Source organism: Fulmarus glacialis, unplaced genomic scaffold (genome assembly GCF_000690835.1).
Source record: "Fulmarus glacialis isolate BGI_N327 unplaced genomic scaffold, ASM69083v1 scaffold5620, whole genome shotgun sequence".
NCBI classification, from domain to species: domain Eukaryota; kingdom Metazoa; phylum Chordata; class Aves; order Procellariiformes; family Procellariidae; genus Fulmarus; species Fulmarus glacialis.
The window spans coordinates 60,127-73,721 of NW_009188229.1; the positions used below are offsets into that span (position 1 = coordinate 60,127).

The window sequence follows — 13,595 nt, forward strand, 5'->3', positions numbered from 1 at the left end:
ATCCCCTGGAGAAAGTCAGATGCAAACTGGTCAGTTCTTAAAGAAATTTTTAAACGAATTTTTAAAACGAATTTTTTAAACGAATTTTTTAAACGAATTTTTAGGAATTTTCTGAAGTTTTTCCCTAAAATTCCCAAAGAGCTGCAGTTATTAGGGAAGGTGGAAGTCACATAGGATGCACGTGAAATCTCTCTGGCCACTGAACTTCACTGCTGGAGGAACTGGAATTGTAGGAAATAAACCCAAAAAATCCCAGTGAGGCTGTTCTATGGCCTGAAGCGGGAGGTTTTCCACCCTGAGAGACATGCCAGCTCAGCCTGAGAGCTGCAGCCTAAGGCAGGAGGAGAAGTTAGCGATATAATGTCGGTGTTAGTGTGACTGGCAAGGACCTACACTTCTGGGGATGGCTCTTGCTCTGTTTGGAGAGGGAAGGCAAAGCACGGGGGAGGAAATTGCTGTAATGCAGAACAGCAATATGAAATACTGTTGTGGAAAGCCCGGTGTGCAAGCCAACAAAGCGCCCTGATGGGGGACGGAGGGTCCAGTTGGGGTAAGGAACATGACATCTGATGTTACCCCAAACCATGCACAGGGCAGGGCTACGTTTCTGTGTGGAACCTTGCCATTACTCTCATGTTCTCACACATACTGTGGTGCATAGCAGCTCATCTGCTGGGCCATCTGCTGAGCTGCCTGAGTACTAGAATTAGGACTGCGACTCTTCATTCCTACGTGCAGCTTTTCAAATTTTACACCCTCCCATTTGAAAACTTTCTCCTCCTGCTTGATCCATTACATCACCCATCCTCACCAGCTGGGACTGACTGCTACGATAGTAGGTGTTTAGCAGCCTTCATGCTGTCTCTCACCCTTCAGATTAATAACCTCACCTAGGGGAGAAACATCATATGCACTTGCCTCGCACTCTGTGTGTTGCCCCATCAAACAGGATCATCATTTCAAAGATGGTACGGGAATTCCCCAGCCAGCGGCCAGCAGCCAGCATCTGCTTTTGTATTATGTATTTCTAGGTCCTCAGCATGCTGCTGGCTGTGAGTCATGCAAATCTTATGCCAGGCAAAGCAAAAATGGCTGCACCATGCATAGATTTTATCTCTCAAATAGAAAGTGAGATTTTTTCAGTGACAGTTTACTCTTTTTAAGAAGTTACCAATTTCTCTGCAACTCTCTTATTTTTCACCATAATTCTATCTGGCTGTAATCTCTTTGAGTGGAAAGTTTTGTGTGAAAGATGTTACACAAAATAAAGTGAAATTGTACATTTTAACATATTCTTATCCATTCATTGTGTTCAGTTTCTAATTACAAGCTGGTAAATGCTGCCGTCCCCATACCACATACCACCTCTCCCAGTTACAGTGGAGCTACCAGGAGCTCTGATAATGGCAGATCTGGGGGTTTCCACCAGGAGGCAAAATCCTCCTATCTGCTTTTCTCTCCGTTCCCTTGTTGCTGAGTCCATGGCTCTGTGCTTGATCTGCATCCAGCCAATTGATAAAAAAGCTAAAGAGAAAAGCCTGAAGCTCAGCTCTGATGTTCAAGTTCAGTGTTTAATGAAGACGAGATATCACCAGTCATAAGGTACTGTTGCTAGTAGTAAGGAACATGTAGGGGATACAGCTCAGATTATTTAAATGTTCCCCATAAATATGGTCATAATAGGTTAGAATTTGAGACTGCATTTTTTTGGCTTCTGATTTCTCCTTAAGCTCCTATATTGCTACAGAACATGAGGTGCCCTTTCTATTTCAGCGTATTTTTTTCTGATGAGTCTAAGTACTTTATATCTGAAATCTTTTGAGAGAGGACAAAGAGGTATTCCAAGCAGATTTGTGCAAACTGATGAATGCAAATGAAAGCTTCAGATCTCACTTTCTGGTTTGACTGCACACCTGCCCAATTCCAGCAGTTTATTAAAGCCAACGTTTACCTGGCCTTTCTGTCCATTGTGGGTGCATTTTATTTTGGAAGGGAAAAGTTTCCTGCTCGATGGTGTAGACTCAGTTGTGCTACATCACCATACTTACTTGCTGCTGTTGCTGTGTCATATGCCTTTTCTTGTCAATCCCAGCAAGGAACCATGAAGATCCTGCCCTAAACTGGCACCATGAACTCGATCTGGAGTGATTCTGCATGACCATGTTTCCACCCAGAGCAGGTACCTTGACCGCAGCAACCCTAGGTGCAAGTCAGAAGTGACCAGCTGCCCTGCAACAAAATGATCCTAGGCCTTATGACCATTAATAGTACAAGGTCTTATATCCGAGTGCTTTCCTCTGCTCTTTATCTTTTATTCCTATGCATAGACGGCACATAAAACAGTTGCTTTCTTAAAAACCCCAATCTCTGAACTAAAATCTACAACGATATGCTCATATAGAGATCCCAGTTCCATTTCCAAATCCAGTAAACCTGAGGAACGAGTCAAACTGAAACCTGCCTGTGGGTGCACAGTAAGTTCTGAGCGTATGAGAATTAGGGCCACTGCTGCTGAAATCTTCACGTAGCCCAGGTTGCTAAACTACATGCAAATCATTTGCTTGGAAATGTTCCTGAGACATATCACAGGGGTGCATGTCTATGACTATCCCTCTCCGTCACTGTATTCTGGAAAGGACTGCACAGCTACCGCTTCGCGCAAGCTCGCTCTGGCTCTTCACCTCCCAAACTTGTGTTGCCCGTTCTCGAATGGCAGGTTTCACTAAAGCACCTCTGAACCCACGACAAGGTAAGTGCCACTGTGATGGGAGTCCTTAGGGATTTAAAGCAGCAGTGTAAAGATACTTAATCTTCACCTAGCTAACTATAGCTTATCTGAAACCTGGCCATGTCTGCCATCTTCTGCCTCGTCAGAATTTCATTCAGTTTTAACAATCAAGCTGTTTGCCTCAGCAAAGAGCACAGGCAAACGTCATTGCAGCCCACTTGGAATACTCTAACGGGTAAACAGCTTTAATTTACCAGCCAGCAAACCAAGTTTACTTATAAAGTTTAGAAGATCATTTCAAGCACAAAGGAGCTGGAAATATAATGAAAGACAAATAGGTCCTTTAGGAGGATAACATAACAGAACTGCAGAGGGTATAATGCATCCTCCTTTCCATTCAGCAATGCTGCTGCTGATGGTTAAAACTGGGCAATTTGCTGAGCGTGGGCAACAAAGACTTGGAAAGGACAGGCTGTAGGTTGCACTTCTCCTGGCTGGAGATTTCTGTGTAGAAAATGCCTGGTAAAATCTTATTCACTCCAAAGACAGATAAATCATAATAATTGCTCTTTAGGGTCTGAGATAAATGCAGTCTCTGACAAGGGTAAAGGATCTGACAGAGCCCCAACGAGAGTTGGAACTCCACAGGGGACAAGAAAGCCTCTAACACCCTCTCCTTCAGTCTGAGGCTGAATACTGGTTGTGCTAGAAAACAAGAAATGTCTCCAATCACAGCAGCAGCGAACTCCTAATGTGAGTAAATAAACAACCCTGATGGATCCTAAACTACTCATTCATTTTCTGACACAGAACCTCAGACATTCTGCGGACATGTCTCAAGGTCTAAGGCACTAGGAGTTGGCTTGTGGCTGAAAATTAGGAAAGTTTCTTATTAAACCAGCTATTCACATCCATCGTGTTAGGAAATACTCCTAGCCATTCAAATTCCAGCCCTCCATTCAAGTAGTGTTAACAAATAAAAAGAAAATTTTAAAAACACTGCAATTTAGGAACAAGAATAATTGTACTTAGCATCATTGGCTCTTGTTGTACCCTCTAATTTAATCCTCTATAAGTTTTATGGTAAATGTAGGATTTTCTGGAATGCCTCAGATCCAAGGTTTCTTGGATAGGGGGCACATTTACATTGTTTCTTTGTAGGAAAGTAACAGATTTGTGGAACTACAAAAATACCACAAAGAAATCTCTAATGGGATTGCATGCACTGAACTGGTTTAGCTTATGGCTGTGGGCTTCTTCCCTAATTCAAAAAGAAATTAGATGCCTCATATTGTGTCACATTAATAATTTGTTTATCAGTAAATATATATATTTAAAGAGAAGATCTTCCAGATTAATTACAAATCTGCTAAATTAACTCACACACGAGCGAGCTTGGTCCGCTTTTCTGTGTCCCATCTCCTGCTAGTGGGAAGGTCTGACAGCTCACAGCTGCCCTGCTCTGGGCCCAGGGCTGCCGATGCTCACGCGAGAGCAGCGGGGCCAAGGGCGAGGTAGGACCGGAGCATCGGGGCACTGTGCACACCCGCAGCGACGCTGCAAGGGGCTGGGAGGGGGCTGAGGAGCTTTGTGGCTTGGGGAACACAGCCCAGAGCATCCAGCATCTGCGATAACATTTTGGAAATAAAGTCAGAGGCTGCCATCTGCAAGTAACGAGGCTGCAGTGCTTGTTCCTAGGATAAGGGCTGGTTCTGCTCCGACTGACACGGATGGAGGGAGGACTGGGCTCTAGTTTTCACATTAGCGGCTTGCAGTTCCCACCATTTACTGAATCAGCCGCTGATGCTTAAACGAGAGCTCGTTGTGCTGAAGTCTGTACAGGAGGAGCATATGCAGGCAGCAGGGGAGGGATAAAAATGACCCTGCTGTACAAACAAGGCAGTCATGCATGTTCACAAGCTGCGATGACAAAGATGTTTAGGCAGGTGAAGGTGCAAGCAGGTACCTAGGACTACTCGCACAAGAGTCTAAGCACATTTTTGTATATCTTGTCCTTGGTAACCTGCCAGACTATCCCAAAAAGGACAATGGACTCAAATTTTCACAGGAGCACATTTTCTCAAAGCTTGTTCCCTCTGTCAGATTTTCCCTTCTGTGCACACCTCTGCAGAGTGAATTTTCAAGAGTTCCCCATGACCTTTGATGCCTCGAAGTAGCTATTCAATTCACAAGTGTGTGCGGTGCCACGGATTTACCAGTTTCCTTTGCAAATTTGATCTTGCAAAAAACAAAGCCAAAAGACTTAGCGGAACTCCAGAGGTGTAAATTTTTAGTACTATCACATGTCCAGAAATTCTGTTGTAATTTCCTTCTAAGTAGTCTGGGGTTAATGAGACTGAAGAGAATCATAGGAAGGAAAGAAATAATTATATATTCTCTTTTTTCTCAACATGTCCCAAATGTCACCTCTGACCTGGCTTTCTATTTCTGGCATGGACTAAACTCCCTCTATTTATTTAGCAGCCTACACACCATTACAGTAACATAGCAACAGTACTTTCAGTTGTGAATTTGAAAAAAAGAAAAGAAAAAAAAAGAACATATTTTTCATAAGAAAACTGTTAAAGCATTGCAGTCTAGTAACACTTCAACAAACGCTTCTATTTTTCCTTTTACAAGCCAGTATTATTAGGTTTGCAGTCTGCAAACCCAACGGAGGGATGCACAGGGGAACCAAAGCAGTGTCACCATCACGAACCCTGTTCTTCCTACGCTAATCAGACTGTCCCCTAACCTTTTTGTTTGTTTGTCTTCAAGATGTTTCAGCTTGAATATTTCTCAGGCTCAGCACAGATGAAAGCAGGAGTTTGGGGAGGATACTGAAATAATGATGGGATTTATCTGGTGTTTTTCCCTCACTTTTCAAAAACAGTTCACCATTATTTTATAGTCCATAGCTCAAGGGTGATATGACACTCAGAGTTATCTGTCAAAAAGGAACATTTTAAAAAGCACAAAGTGAAGTTGGAGTAACAGTCCCTTTTTCAGCTTGACAGTCCAAATCCCACTGTTTTACAGGGAAAGTTAGCCAGTGAAGACCTGTAAAAACAGCCCTGGAGTCAGAGGAGTACCCAGTGAAAACATTTTGCAAATCCTATTTCAGTGGGAGAAACATGCCTAAGTATCTCAAAAAAGCAATGCCCTGAGCTGTTTAAGTGCTTCTTATTTTTAAACCTAAGGCCTCAGTAAGAACTCAATCATTTTCTTAGGATGGGTTCAAAATGTTGAACTTACTACAAATAAGACTTCTTAAGCTTGCAAAGCTTCCACTATAAATATTAGTAAACAATACAGATGTAGTAGCTGGAACAGCACTGAGCACTTCATGAAGCAGTATATGACTTCTCGTGAAACTGTTTCTTCATTGCTACTGTAAACTCAGCTGGCATGTCTTCAGATGCTTTTTCTCATCTCATAGTGATTTGATCAGCACACAGTCACCTCTGAATGCCGGCGGCTTTTCTGCGGAATCGGCAACAGATCTTGGAAGCGCAGCTTTACAGCAGGCATACATGTTCAGCTTTCCCAGCGTTTATAAACTCAATACTTCTGTAAACTTAGTGGCTTTACTGCACAGTTTGTGAAGTCTGCAAGTAAAACATAGTTCACGCTTGTTCCGAACTATTGGCTTCTCCTTGGCACGACCAGTTCATGTCAGCTTGAAAAAATGGCTTCACAACTGTAAAGTCCTTGAACTTCTACAAACAGTTTCCAAGTCTGGTATGTAAAAACAGATTGTTCACAAACTATGCACTCTGCTGAGATTACAACAGTTGCAAATTTAGAAAGGGTCCTGTTATGGCCATTATTCTGTCCAACAGAAATATGGATACATAACCCACGGTCCCCGAGACGTGGGAGTCACAGGATGAATAATATTTGTCACTAACAGGGCTCACAGAAACTATTGTATTTTAAAAAACATTGTCAAAAATGAGTCAAAAACTTTCAGACAACAATCTAAGTTCTATTTAAATTCACACCTTCATTTAAGTAATTTAAAATTCATACTAATAATGACATTTCACTGCCTTTCTGTAAAATGCTGTACGGGAAAGGATATTGAGTAACTGAAATGCGCTGTTCAAGGCTTTTGTGGAAAGCTACAAAGCAGTTTTGACTGCAGGGGTCAGGTGGGGTTTCTGGCATCAGAAGGGAAGGGAGTAACAAAATCTCTAAGAACAGTTGTCTCATTCTAACAATTACAAAGCTACAAATGAGTTAGCCTCAGAGAGAGAGTATTTTTCTGCCATGAAGACTAGACATCAGTTTTGGTTTATTTTTAACAAATACCAAGTTGCAACAGATTTTAAAACTGAGTTTTGCATGGGTATATGTTTGTTGTTTTTTTTTCTTCCGATGCAACACAAACTGAAACAAGTCAAGGGTATTATTGTAAAGCAGAAAAAATAAAAAGTTGAAGTATTGCATTTTATTCAACAATTAAATGAGAGAAAGGAAAATCTATTTTATCTGGCTGGATGTAATGTTTTGACATGCAAATTTCATTTCAAAGATGGCATTTTTTCAATGTCTTATCACGTTACTAATTAATTTCCAACTCAAATGCAAAGGACAAGAAAGCAAATAAAATGACTGTTTCTCTACTGAGTAGCATTATAGGAGTAAACTTGCCCCTCTCCCTAAAAACCTATCAAATTGGCATAATACACATTCATAGCATTTTAATGCATTATTGGTAATGTGTTTATTCACATTATAGTTTTCATGCTACAACAAAGAGTTCACCAAAGGACTACTTGTAATGCTTTTTTCTCTAAGACATGTTTGATTGCATCACTAGTTTAATTACCACTCAAGTTAACATTTCCTTCTCTATTTCAAACTAGCATGTTTTTTTTAAGTCTCTATTTTTGAATGCAAAGACCTGATAACTTGCGGGTTTCTGTTTTGAATAGAAACCAATAGCTGGACATTCCTGTGCACTGAAAACATGTAGTCAAAGATTAAACTGGGGCTTCAGGGCTATTTCGGCTCCACCCAAATAAATAGTCCAAGGGAAATTATTCTGCTTAACATTCTGATACACAGGTTGCCAAGAACAGCAGTGTTTTTTAGAAATTATTTTTTTCTTAGAAGTCAGCCTATCTCATTAAACGTTGCATTTAAACTACCAAAACATGGTTAAAATGGAAGAAAATGGTCTAGAATAAACATCGCACTTAACCTACCAAAACAAGGTTAAATGGTGGAAAATGGTCTGATTTGCACTTAGCTTAATTACAAATGTTTAACTCCAATGATGGAAACTCCTCCCTAAAATAAATTTTCTGCTGTTATTTTACCAGTGAGATCAATTTGCTCAGGATTTCACAGAGAAGGGAACATGTAATCTGCAGCACAGGAGTTTCTATATGAAAGTCTTCATTTTCTCAAAATTGAGTTCTTCCTTAATATGCAAACTAGATAGAATATACGCTGGATTTTAAAATGAAGTAACAGCAGGAAAAACATAGGTATAAAACTTACAACTAGAACCAGCTAAAAGGCTCTGTCAACCTTCTCCATCACACAGTACTCCTATTCCCACCAGCCTATAAACTAGAGTTACAAAACCTGCACAAATTGGTTAAATAAGCTCAGTTATTTCAATGAGAGTTTGGGATGTTGATTCCAGCAGGGTATGAAAGGTGGCCGTAACTCTCTATTCAGAGGGGACAGAGCTCAAGAGATGAGGCTTTGTAAGAAGCATTTGGAAATAAAAAGGCTTATGGACAAAAATTAAGTTCAGATTTCTCTTTGATAGTTATTTTTCAGAAACTTCCCCCAAATCCCAAATCAGCAGAAGTACTTGACCTCACACAGCACTCGGGGATTTCTTTTGGGCAAGGATGGCAATGTCCTCTGCTGACACCAGTCCAACACCAGATCAGAGAGCAGACGCTCTGCATCCCATCCACCCTCAGCAGTGCTGTGGGATTCTTGTTCCTATTACTTGAGCAAACTCTTCCATAATTCTACTTTACTTTTTCTTCTTAGTGGCCAGTAACTTCCCGTTTGTTCTCCTGATAAATACCATAACTTCAGCTAAAAATGGAGAAGTCGTCTAGATTCTCTTATCTTGTAAAACCCTAGCAATTGAGGTGCTGTGGTCGAGTTCTGGCAGATCCCCCCAACAGTCAGAGACGTCCGTCTGCAGCTACTTGTGTGTGCCCTTCTGACGGCACTCACTGCCCCTCGCGCAGAGACAGCAGGAACGGACTCCGCTTTACTAGCTTTTTGCATCTGGCACATTGATTTACACCTCTCTTTGTCTTCCCAGATCAGATACTCCAAGAAGTGTGGTAAGAAGTGCAAGGTTAAATCTTCTAACATAGGGTCCATTTTGGACTCTTGTTCTAAGATGCTGACAAGGAATTTTGATTTTCAATAACGTTTGAAGAAACAAGTCACTCAAGTAAAGTGGGAAACTTGCCTTTTTTTGAGCAAGTGGTCTTCCCTCATCAATTTGTATAGTACTGAAGATTAAAAATAGCTCTTCAGCTGGGGTACAGCTGTGCAGCATTGACTTAAATGGAGCTGCACTGACTCACAACAAGCAAGCATCTGTATATAGCCCTTTACTATTGCAAACCACGTAACTTAACACTAACAGTAAGTAAATACTGGCGTGGCGTTCACCCCAGCAGGCGGGCAGGCTGGCTAACTATGGCTGCTGCTCCTCACAGGTATGACAAACTACAGGACAGCAATTTGAGGATAGGTTGAAATCAGCTGCCATCTCCTTCTCCTTATCAGCACATGAACAATGTGTCTTCTCAATGGCACTAGTCTCTTATTTAGACAGCCTCTGTGCCTTCTTCCATCTCTTTTTTCCCCTCATAGTGAGTTTTTGCACTGGCTGTAGCAATTCCTTTTCTAGGCCATGAAACCATTCTCCTCCCTCTCCAACAGAAAACAAGTATTACCAGTCAGTGAGCAGATATATTTCCATATGAAAAGTATCAAAAAGCCGGCTGCTCAAGGCTGACATTACAGAATTGGGATACGTGAAAAACACCACGCTGAGCCTTCTGCATCTAAAATTTTTTTTTAACAAACATAAACACTTTTTTCCCTTGCGGCTCTGAACGCCTGATCTAAATCCCTGGTTGGACGTATTCAGCACTAATATAAGGCACTGCGAAATCCATCAAACCTGAAGCAGATTCTCCCGTGACATCTAATTTCCTACAGAGGCTGGTACTCATGATCCACTAATATCAATACCAAAATTCTCCAGTGGGGCCAGGTTTTCCTCCTGTGGGGCTGAGTGTCAAGCTGTGCCTGAAACTTAGCATTTTTGGTCTAGAGCATGGTGGACTTCACCTCCACCAGCACCACTTCCTAGTTTTTGGTAGCAGCTTCTTCCTCTCTTGCCCCCGCCCCATACCCAGCGCCCCCAAGAGCTTTGGGGGTTCCCCGGCACCCCTCAGGCCCACACAGCCCCGACTGATGAGAAAAGCTGGAACCAAGTGAGGAAATGAACACGGCTTTCGGGTCACACTTAGGGGACAAAGAACTGCAACACACACCAAATGCTCTCCCGGGAGACTCCTTGCACAACTGCCTCTTTAGATAGGCTGACATGGTGGATTCATGGTTCAAGTATCAGACAGAGGGAAAAGCATTGTACATGCTATTAAACTACTATTAGAGTATTTGCCTGCTGAAGTGAAGCTCCCTGTGCTTTCTAATGAATTCTCTGCATTTAGCATTACGCGCTCTGTTTTTACAGAAAGTTACACTTGGGTAATTAATCTCATGTTCGTTTCCTGCACATGTAAGAGAGCAGCCTTTGTTAGGGAATGATAAGACACTTCTAAGAATAGTGCTACTAAGAGCATCAGCTTTGTAAGACATTACAGGAAAAATATAGACTCTTAACACCTGCTTTTCACTTTTCAAAGTTTTGAAAACAACGTTCTGCTTACCTAGAGCCAAATTCTGACTTGTTTATGCGTAGAAAACCTAATTGCTTTCATCAGAGAACAAGCATAAATGAAGGTGTACTTTGGTCTTTAGGCTCCAATCTCGCAAAGATGTAATTGTTTAATTTTATAAACACTGTAAATATTCTCGGTGGCTTCAGTGGGACTGTCTGCAGTTCCCAGTCTCACAACCTGAATTCATCACTTTGTCTGGTCTCTTAACTACAGATTCCACTGAAATTAATTGGATTTTCTTAGTGATTGTAATAGATGGAGGATTAAGAATTTATCTGTGTGTAAAACAAGAGACCCTCAGGCCGGACCTTACAAAGGCTGGATGCTGAACGCAGGAAAATGTAAACTGGGAGACAACCCCGTGAGAGCAACTGAGTCACTGCAGTGTAAGAAGGTCCCAATGAGCAGCAGACCAAGCCCGCATTTGAAGCTCCCTGGAAGCTTCAGCTCAGACCATGGGTTTTGCCAGCCGAACACAAAGGGTGGTGTAAAGCTTGGGGATTTATGTATGTTGTCAGCTCAGAACCAGAGCCAACACCATTCTCCTGTAAGCGGTTGACACTTGACACCTACTGAAGTCAGTTTAAACAGTCATTGTTTTAAAGCTTGTGTTGTTTTTAAGCAGTCAGTGTGGTTCAGCCTGAGCCGTCTACCACCCCAGTGCAAGATGCATAAACCACCATGCTGGTGAAACTGTATAAAAAGTGAAAAAAAAAACAGTTTACAGCAGGTAAGAGACAATTTCCATTTGGTTTGTAGCATTCACTGTGTAACAAGTCATATGAGAAAGGACATTAATCTTTGCTGTACTTGCAGCAGATTTCTTTCTGCTTTATTATGGACAAAGGAGTAGTTTATCCTCCCAACCAGAAAACAAAGCCTAATCTGCAGAGATCTGGCTAATCTAGTGGTTGATGTTTGAAGAGTAACACAGACCCAATTTCCCTAGGTTTTCTAGTGCAAAATCTGAGCAGAGCAGACTGCAACTGGTCTTGTGAGCTGATCAGAGCCCCTGTTGTGACTATTATCTTGACTGTATAATGGGGGCTTTCAAATCCCAGCTTTATCACATTCTGTTTTCTCTACTTTGCCCTTTTATGAATATTGAGTCATCAAAAATAGCTTCACTGACAGAGTTACTAATGATACCAGCTGGGTGAATCAGTGGCTCTTACACTGTCTAGTGCCTGCTATACAGTGCTATTAGTACACTCGTTACAAAATACAACAAAAATTAGATACCCATATTTTATTTGCAGCTCTCTTGAGACACATCACAGTGGTTATTTTAGAATTGGAAAATGCTAACTGAACAAAGCAAATATTCAGCCATTTCAATGCAATACTGTGATCTAAAAGAAGAAACCCTGGCTTAGAATAAGTTAAAAGTAAATTCTAACATCAGTAAATTATCCTTTCTCCTAGTTTTTAGTGCAAAGAAACAATACACTATCAAATGATATCTACCACATTCTTCACGAGACAGTTATTCCTCATATTACTAGAAAAAGCTAACATCAGCAGTCCAGAAAAAATGCTGATAAACAGAAGTGAATACGACAAATGATGTAAGCTACGTATATGGCTCAGGAGTGTGATAGAGACGTATGGTGGCATCCTGCTAGTATAGTGCAGTGCTCTCGGGTAAGTTAGGTTAGAAGTGCATGACTCAAGCGAGTATTACTGATTCCAAAAGTGCAATAACAGTAACAACATGCCTGATGATGAACCATCACAAATGAGTATGCAAAATGGCCCACGATGGGCTTACATTTTTAGTGCTGTCCCAAGCAATTTTTTAAGGGTCATTTATTTCCTACCCGGAGTGCCTTCCTCGGAGCCCTGCAATGATACAGTTTCCCTCGTTTGCAACACACACCCTTTTTTTTTAAAGAAAAACAGGCTAGCAGATACAGAACGAAACAAGGGGCCCCCTTTACACATAATGCAGTTGCAGCTCTCCATGCATGCAGTGCTCGCTTCTTCTCACCAGCCCCCTTCACCTTTCAGCTATCAGGAACTTTACAGCATGGCATCTTCTAGCACCTCGTTATCACAGACAAAAAGTAAAGCTTTCTGCTAGCAACTGCATCTGGCATATTAAATTGGTAAATAAAACTATTGCAGATGTTGCCTTTAGCAAGTGTCATAGAAATTACAGAGCATCTTAACAAAGCAGTGCCTCAGAATTTAAAGTACTAGTTTTTCTCAGGAGGTTCTTGCCCTTCCCTGGAAAAGTGACATCTGAAATTCTGTTACAACAATTCTGTTCGTTACGGCAACATTAACCGAAAGCGAAATGTGGTTTTTAACCTAAGATATGTTGCATAACAACTGAAGTATTATAATCTTACGAGCCGGGAAAGGTTAATTCCAAAGGGCACAAGAATATCGGTGAAAACTAAAATACTCCATAAGCGCACGGACTTGTAAATCTTTTTGTTTTGGTCCAAGGCGAAGCCGAAACAGGCGAGACATTTCAAAGGAAGAGTGAGACACCGAGCACATGCCGAAATCCGTTTAGCGAGAAAAAATATCAGCAGAGCCTCTGCACTTACGTATCTCTTGAGTTTCTTCTCGGGGGGTGATTTAATGAGCCATCCAGTGCAAACGACGTCCCCTGAGCTCATCTTCCCCCCCGGCGCGGAGCGGCGACGCGGGAGCCAGGGTGCGGGCTGCGTGTGCGTGTGTGTGCGTGTGCGTGTGCGTGTGTGTGTATTGTTCCCAGCCAATTTGAAACCAGCAGTAATCAGCTTCCTTCAGCTGGGCTCTGATACTGCTCCAGCCCGAGGAGGAAGTCATGACATTGATCACTGACACGGCCAGCCCTCCCTCCGCCGCAAACACAATGCAACACACCGAGCACGTGATGGGCGGCCGGGGCTCGCCGCCACGCAGCC

The 13,595-nt window shown here is 41.9% G+C and overlaps 1 protein-coding gene across 3 annotated transcripts in view; it reads right to left on the bottom strand.

Moving 5' to 3' along the window:
* Nucleotides 1-13,325, bottom strand: part of GAB3 (GRB2-associated binding protein 3) — a 64,166-nt gene extending 50,841 nt beyond the window's left edge. For all 3 annotated transcript variants that reach the window (XM_009577787.1, XM_009577796.1, XM_009577779.1), the window contains exon 1: nt 13,254-13,325. In XM_009577787.1, the coding sequence (XP_009576082.1) occupies nt 13,254-13,325 (72 nt within the window). The remainder of the gene's footprint in view (nt 1-13,253) is intronic.
* Nucleotides 13,326-13,595: the final 270 nt, after the last annotated feature.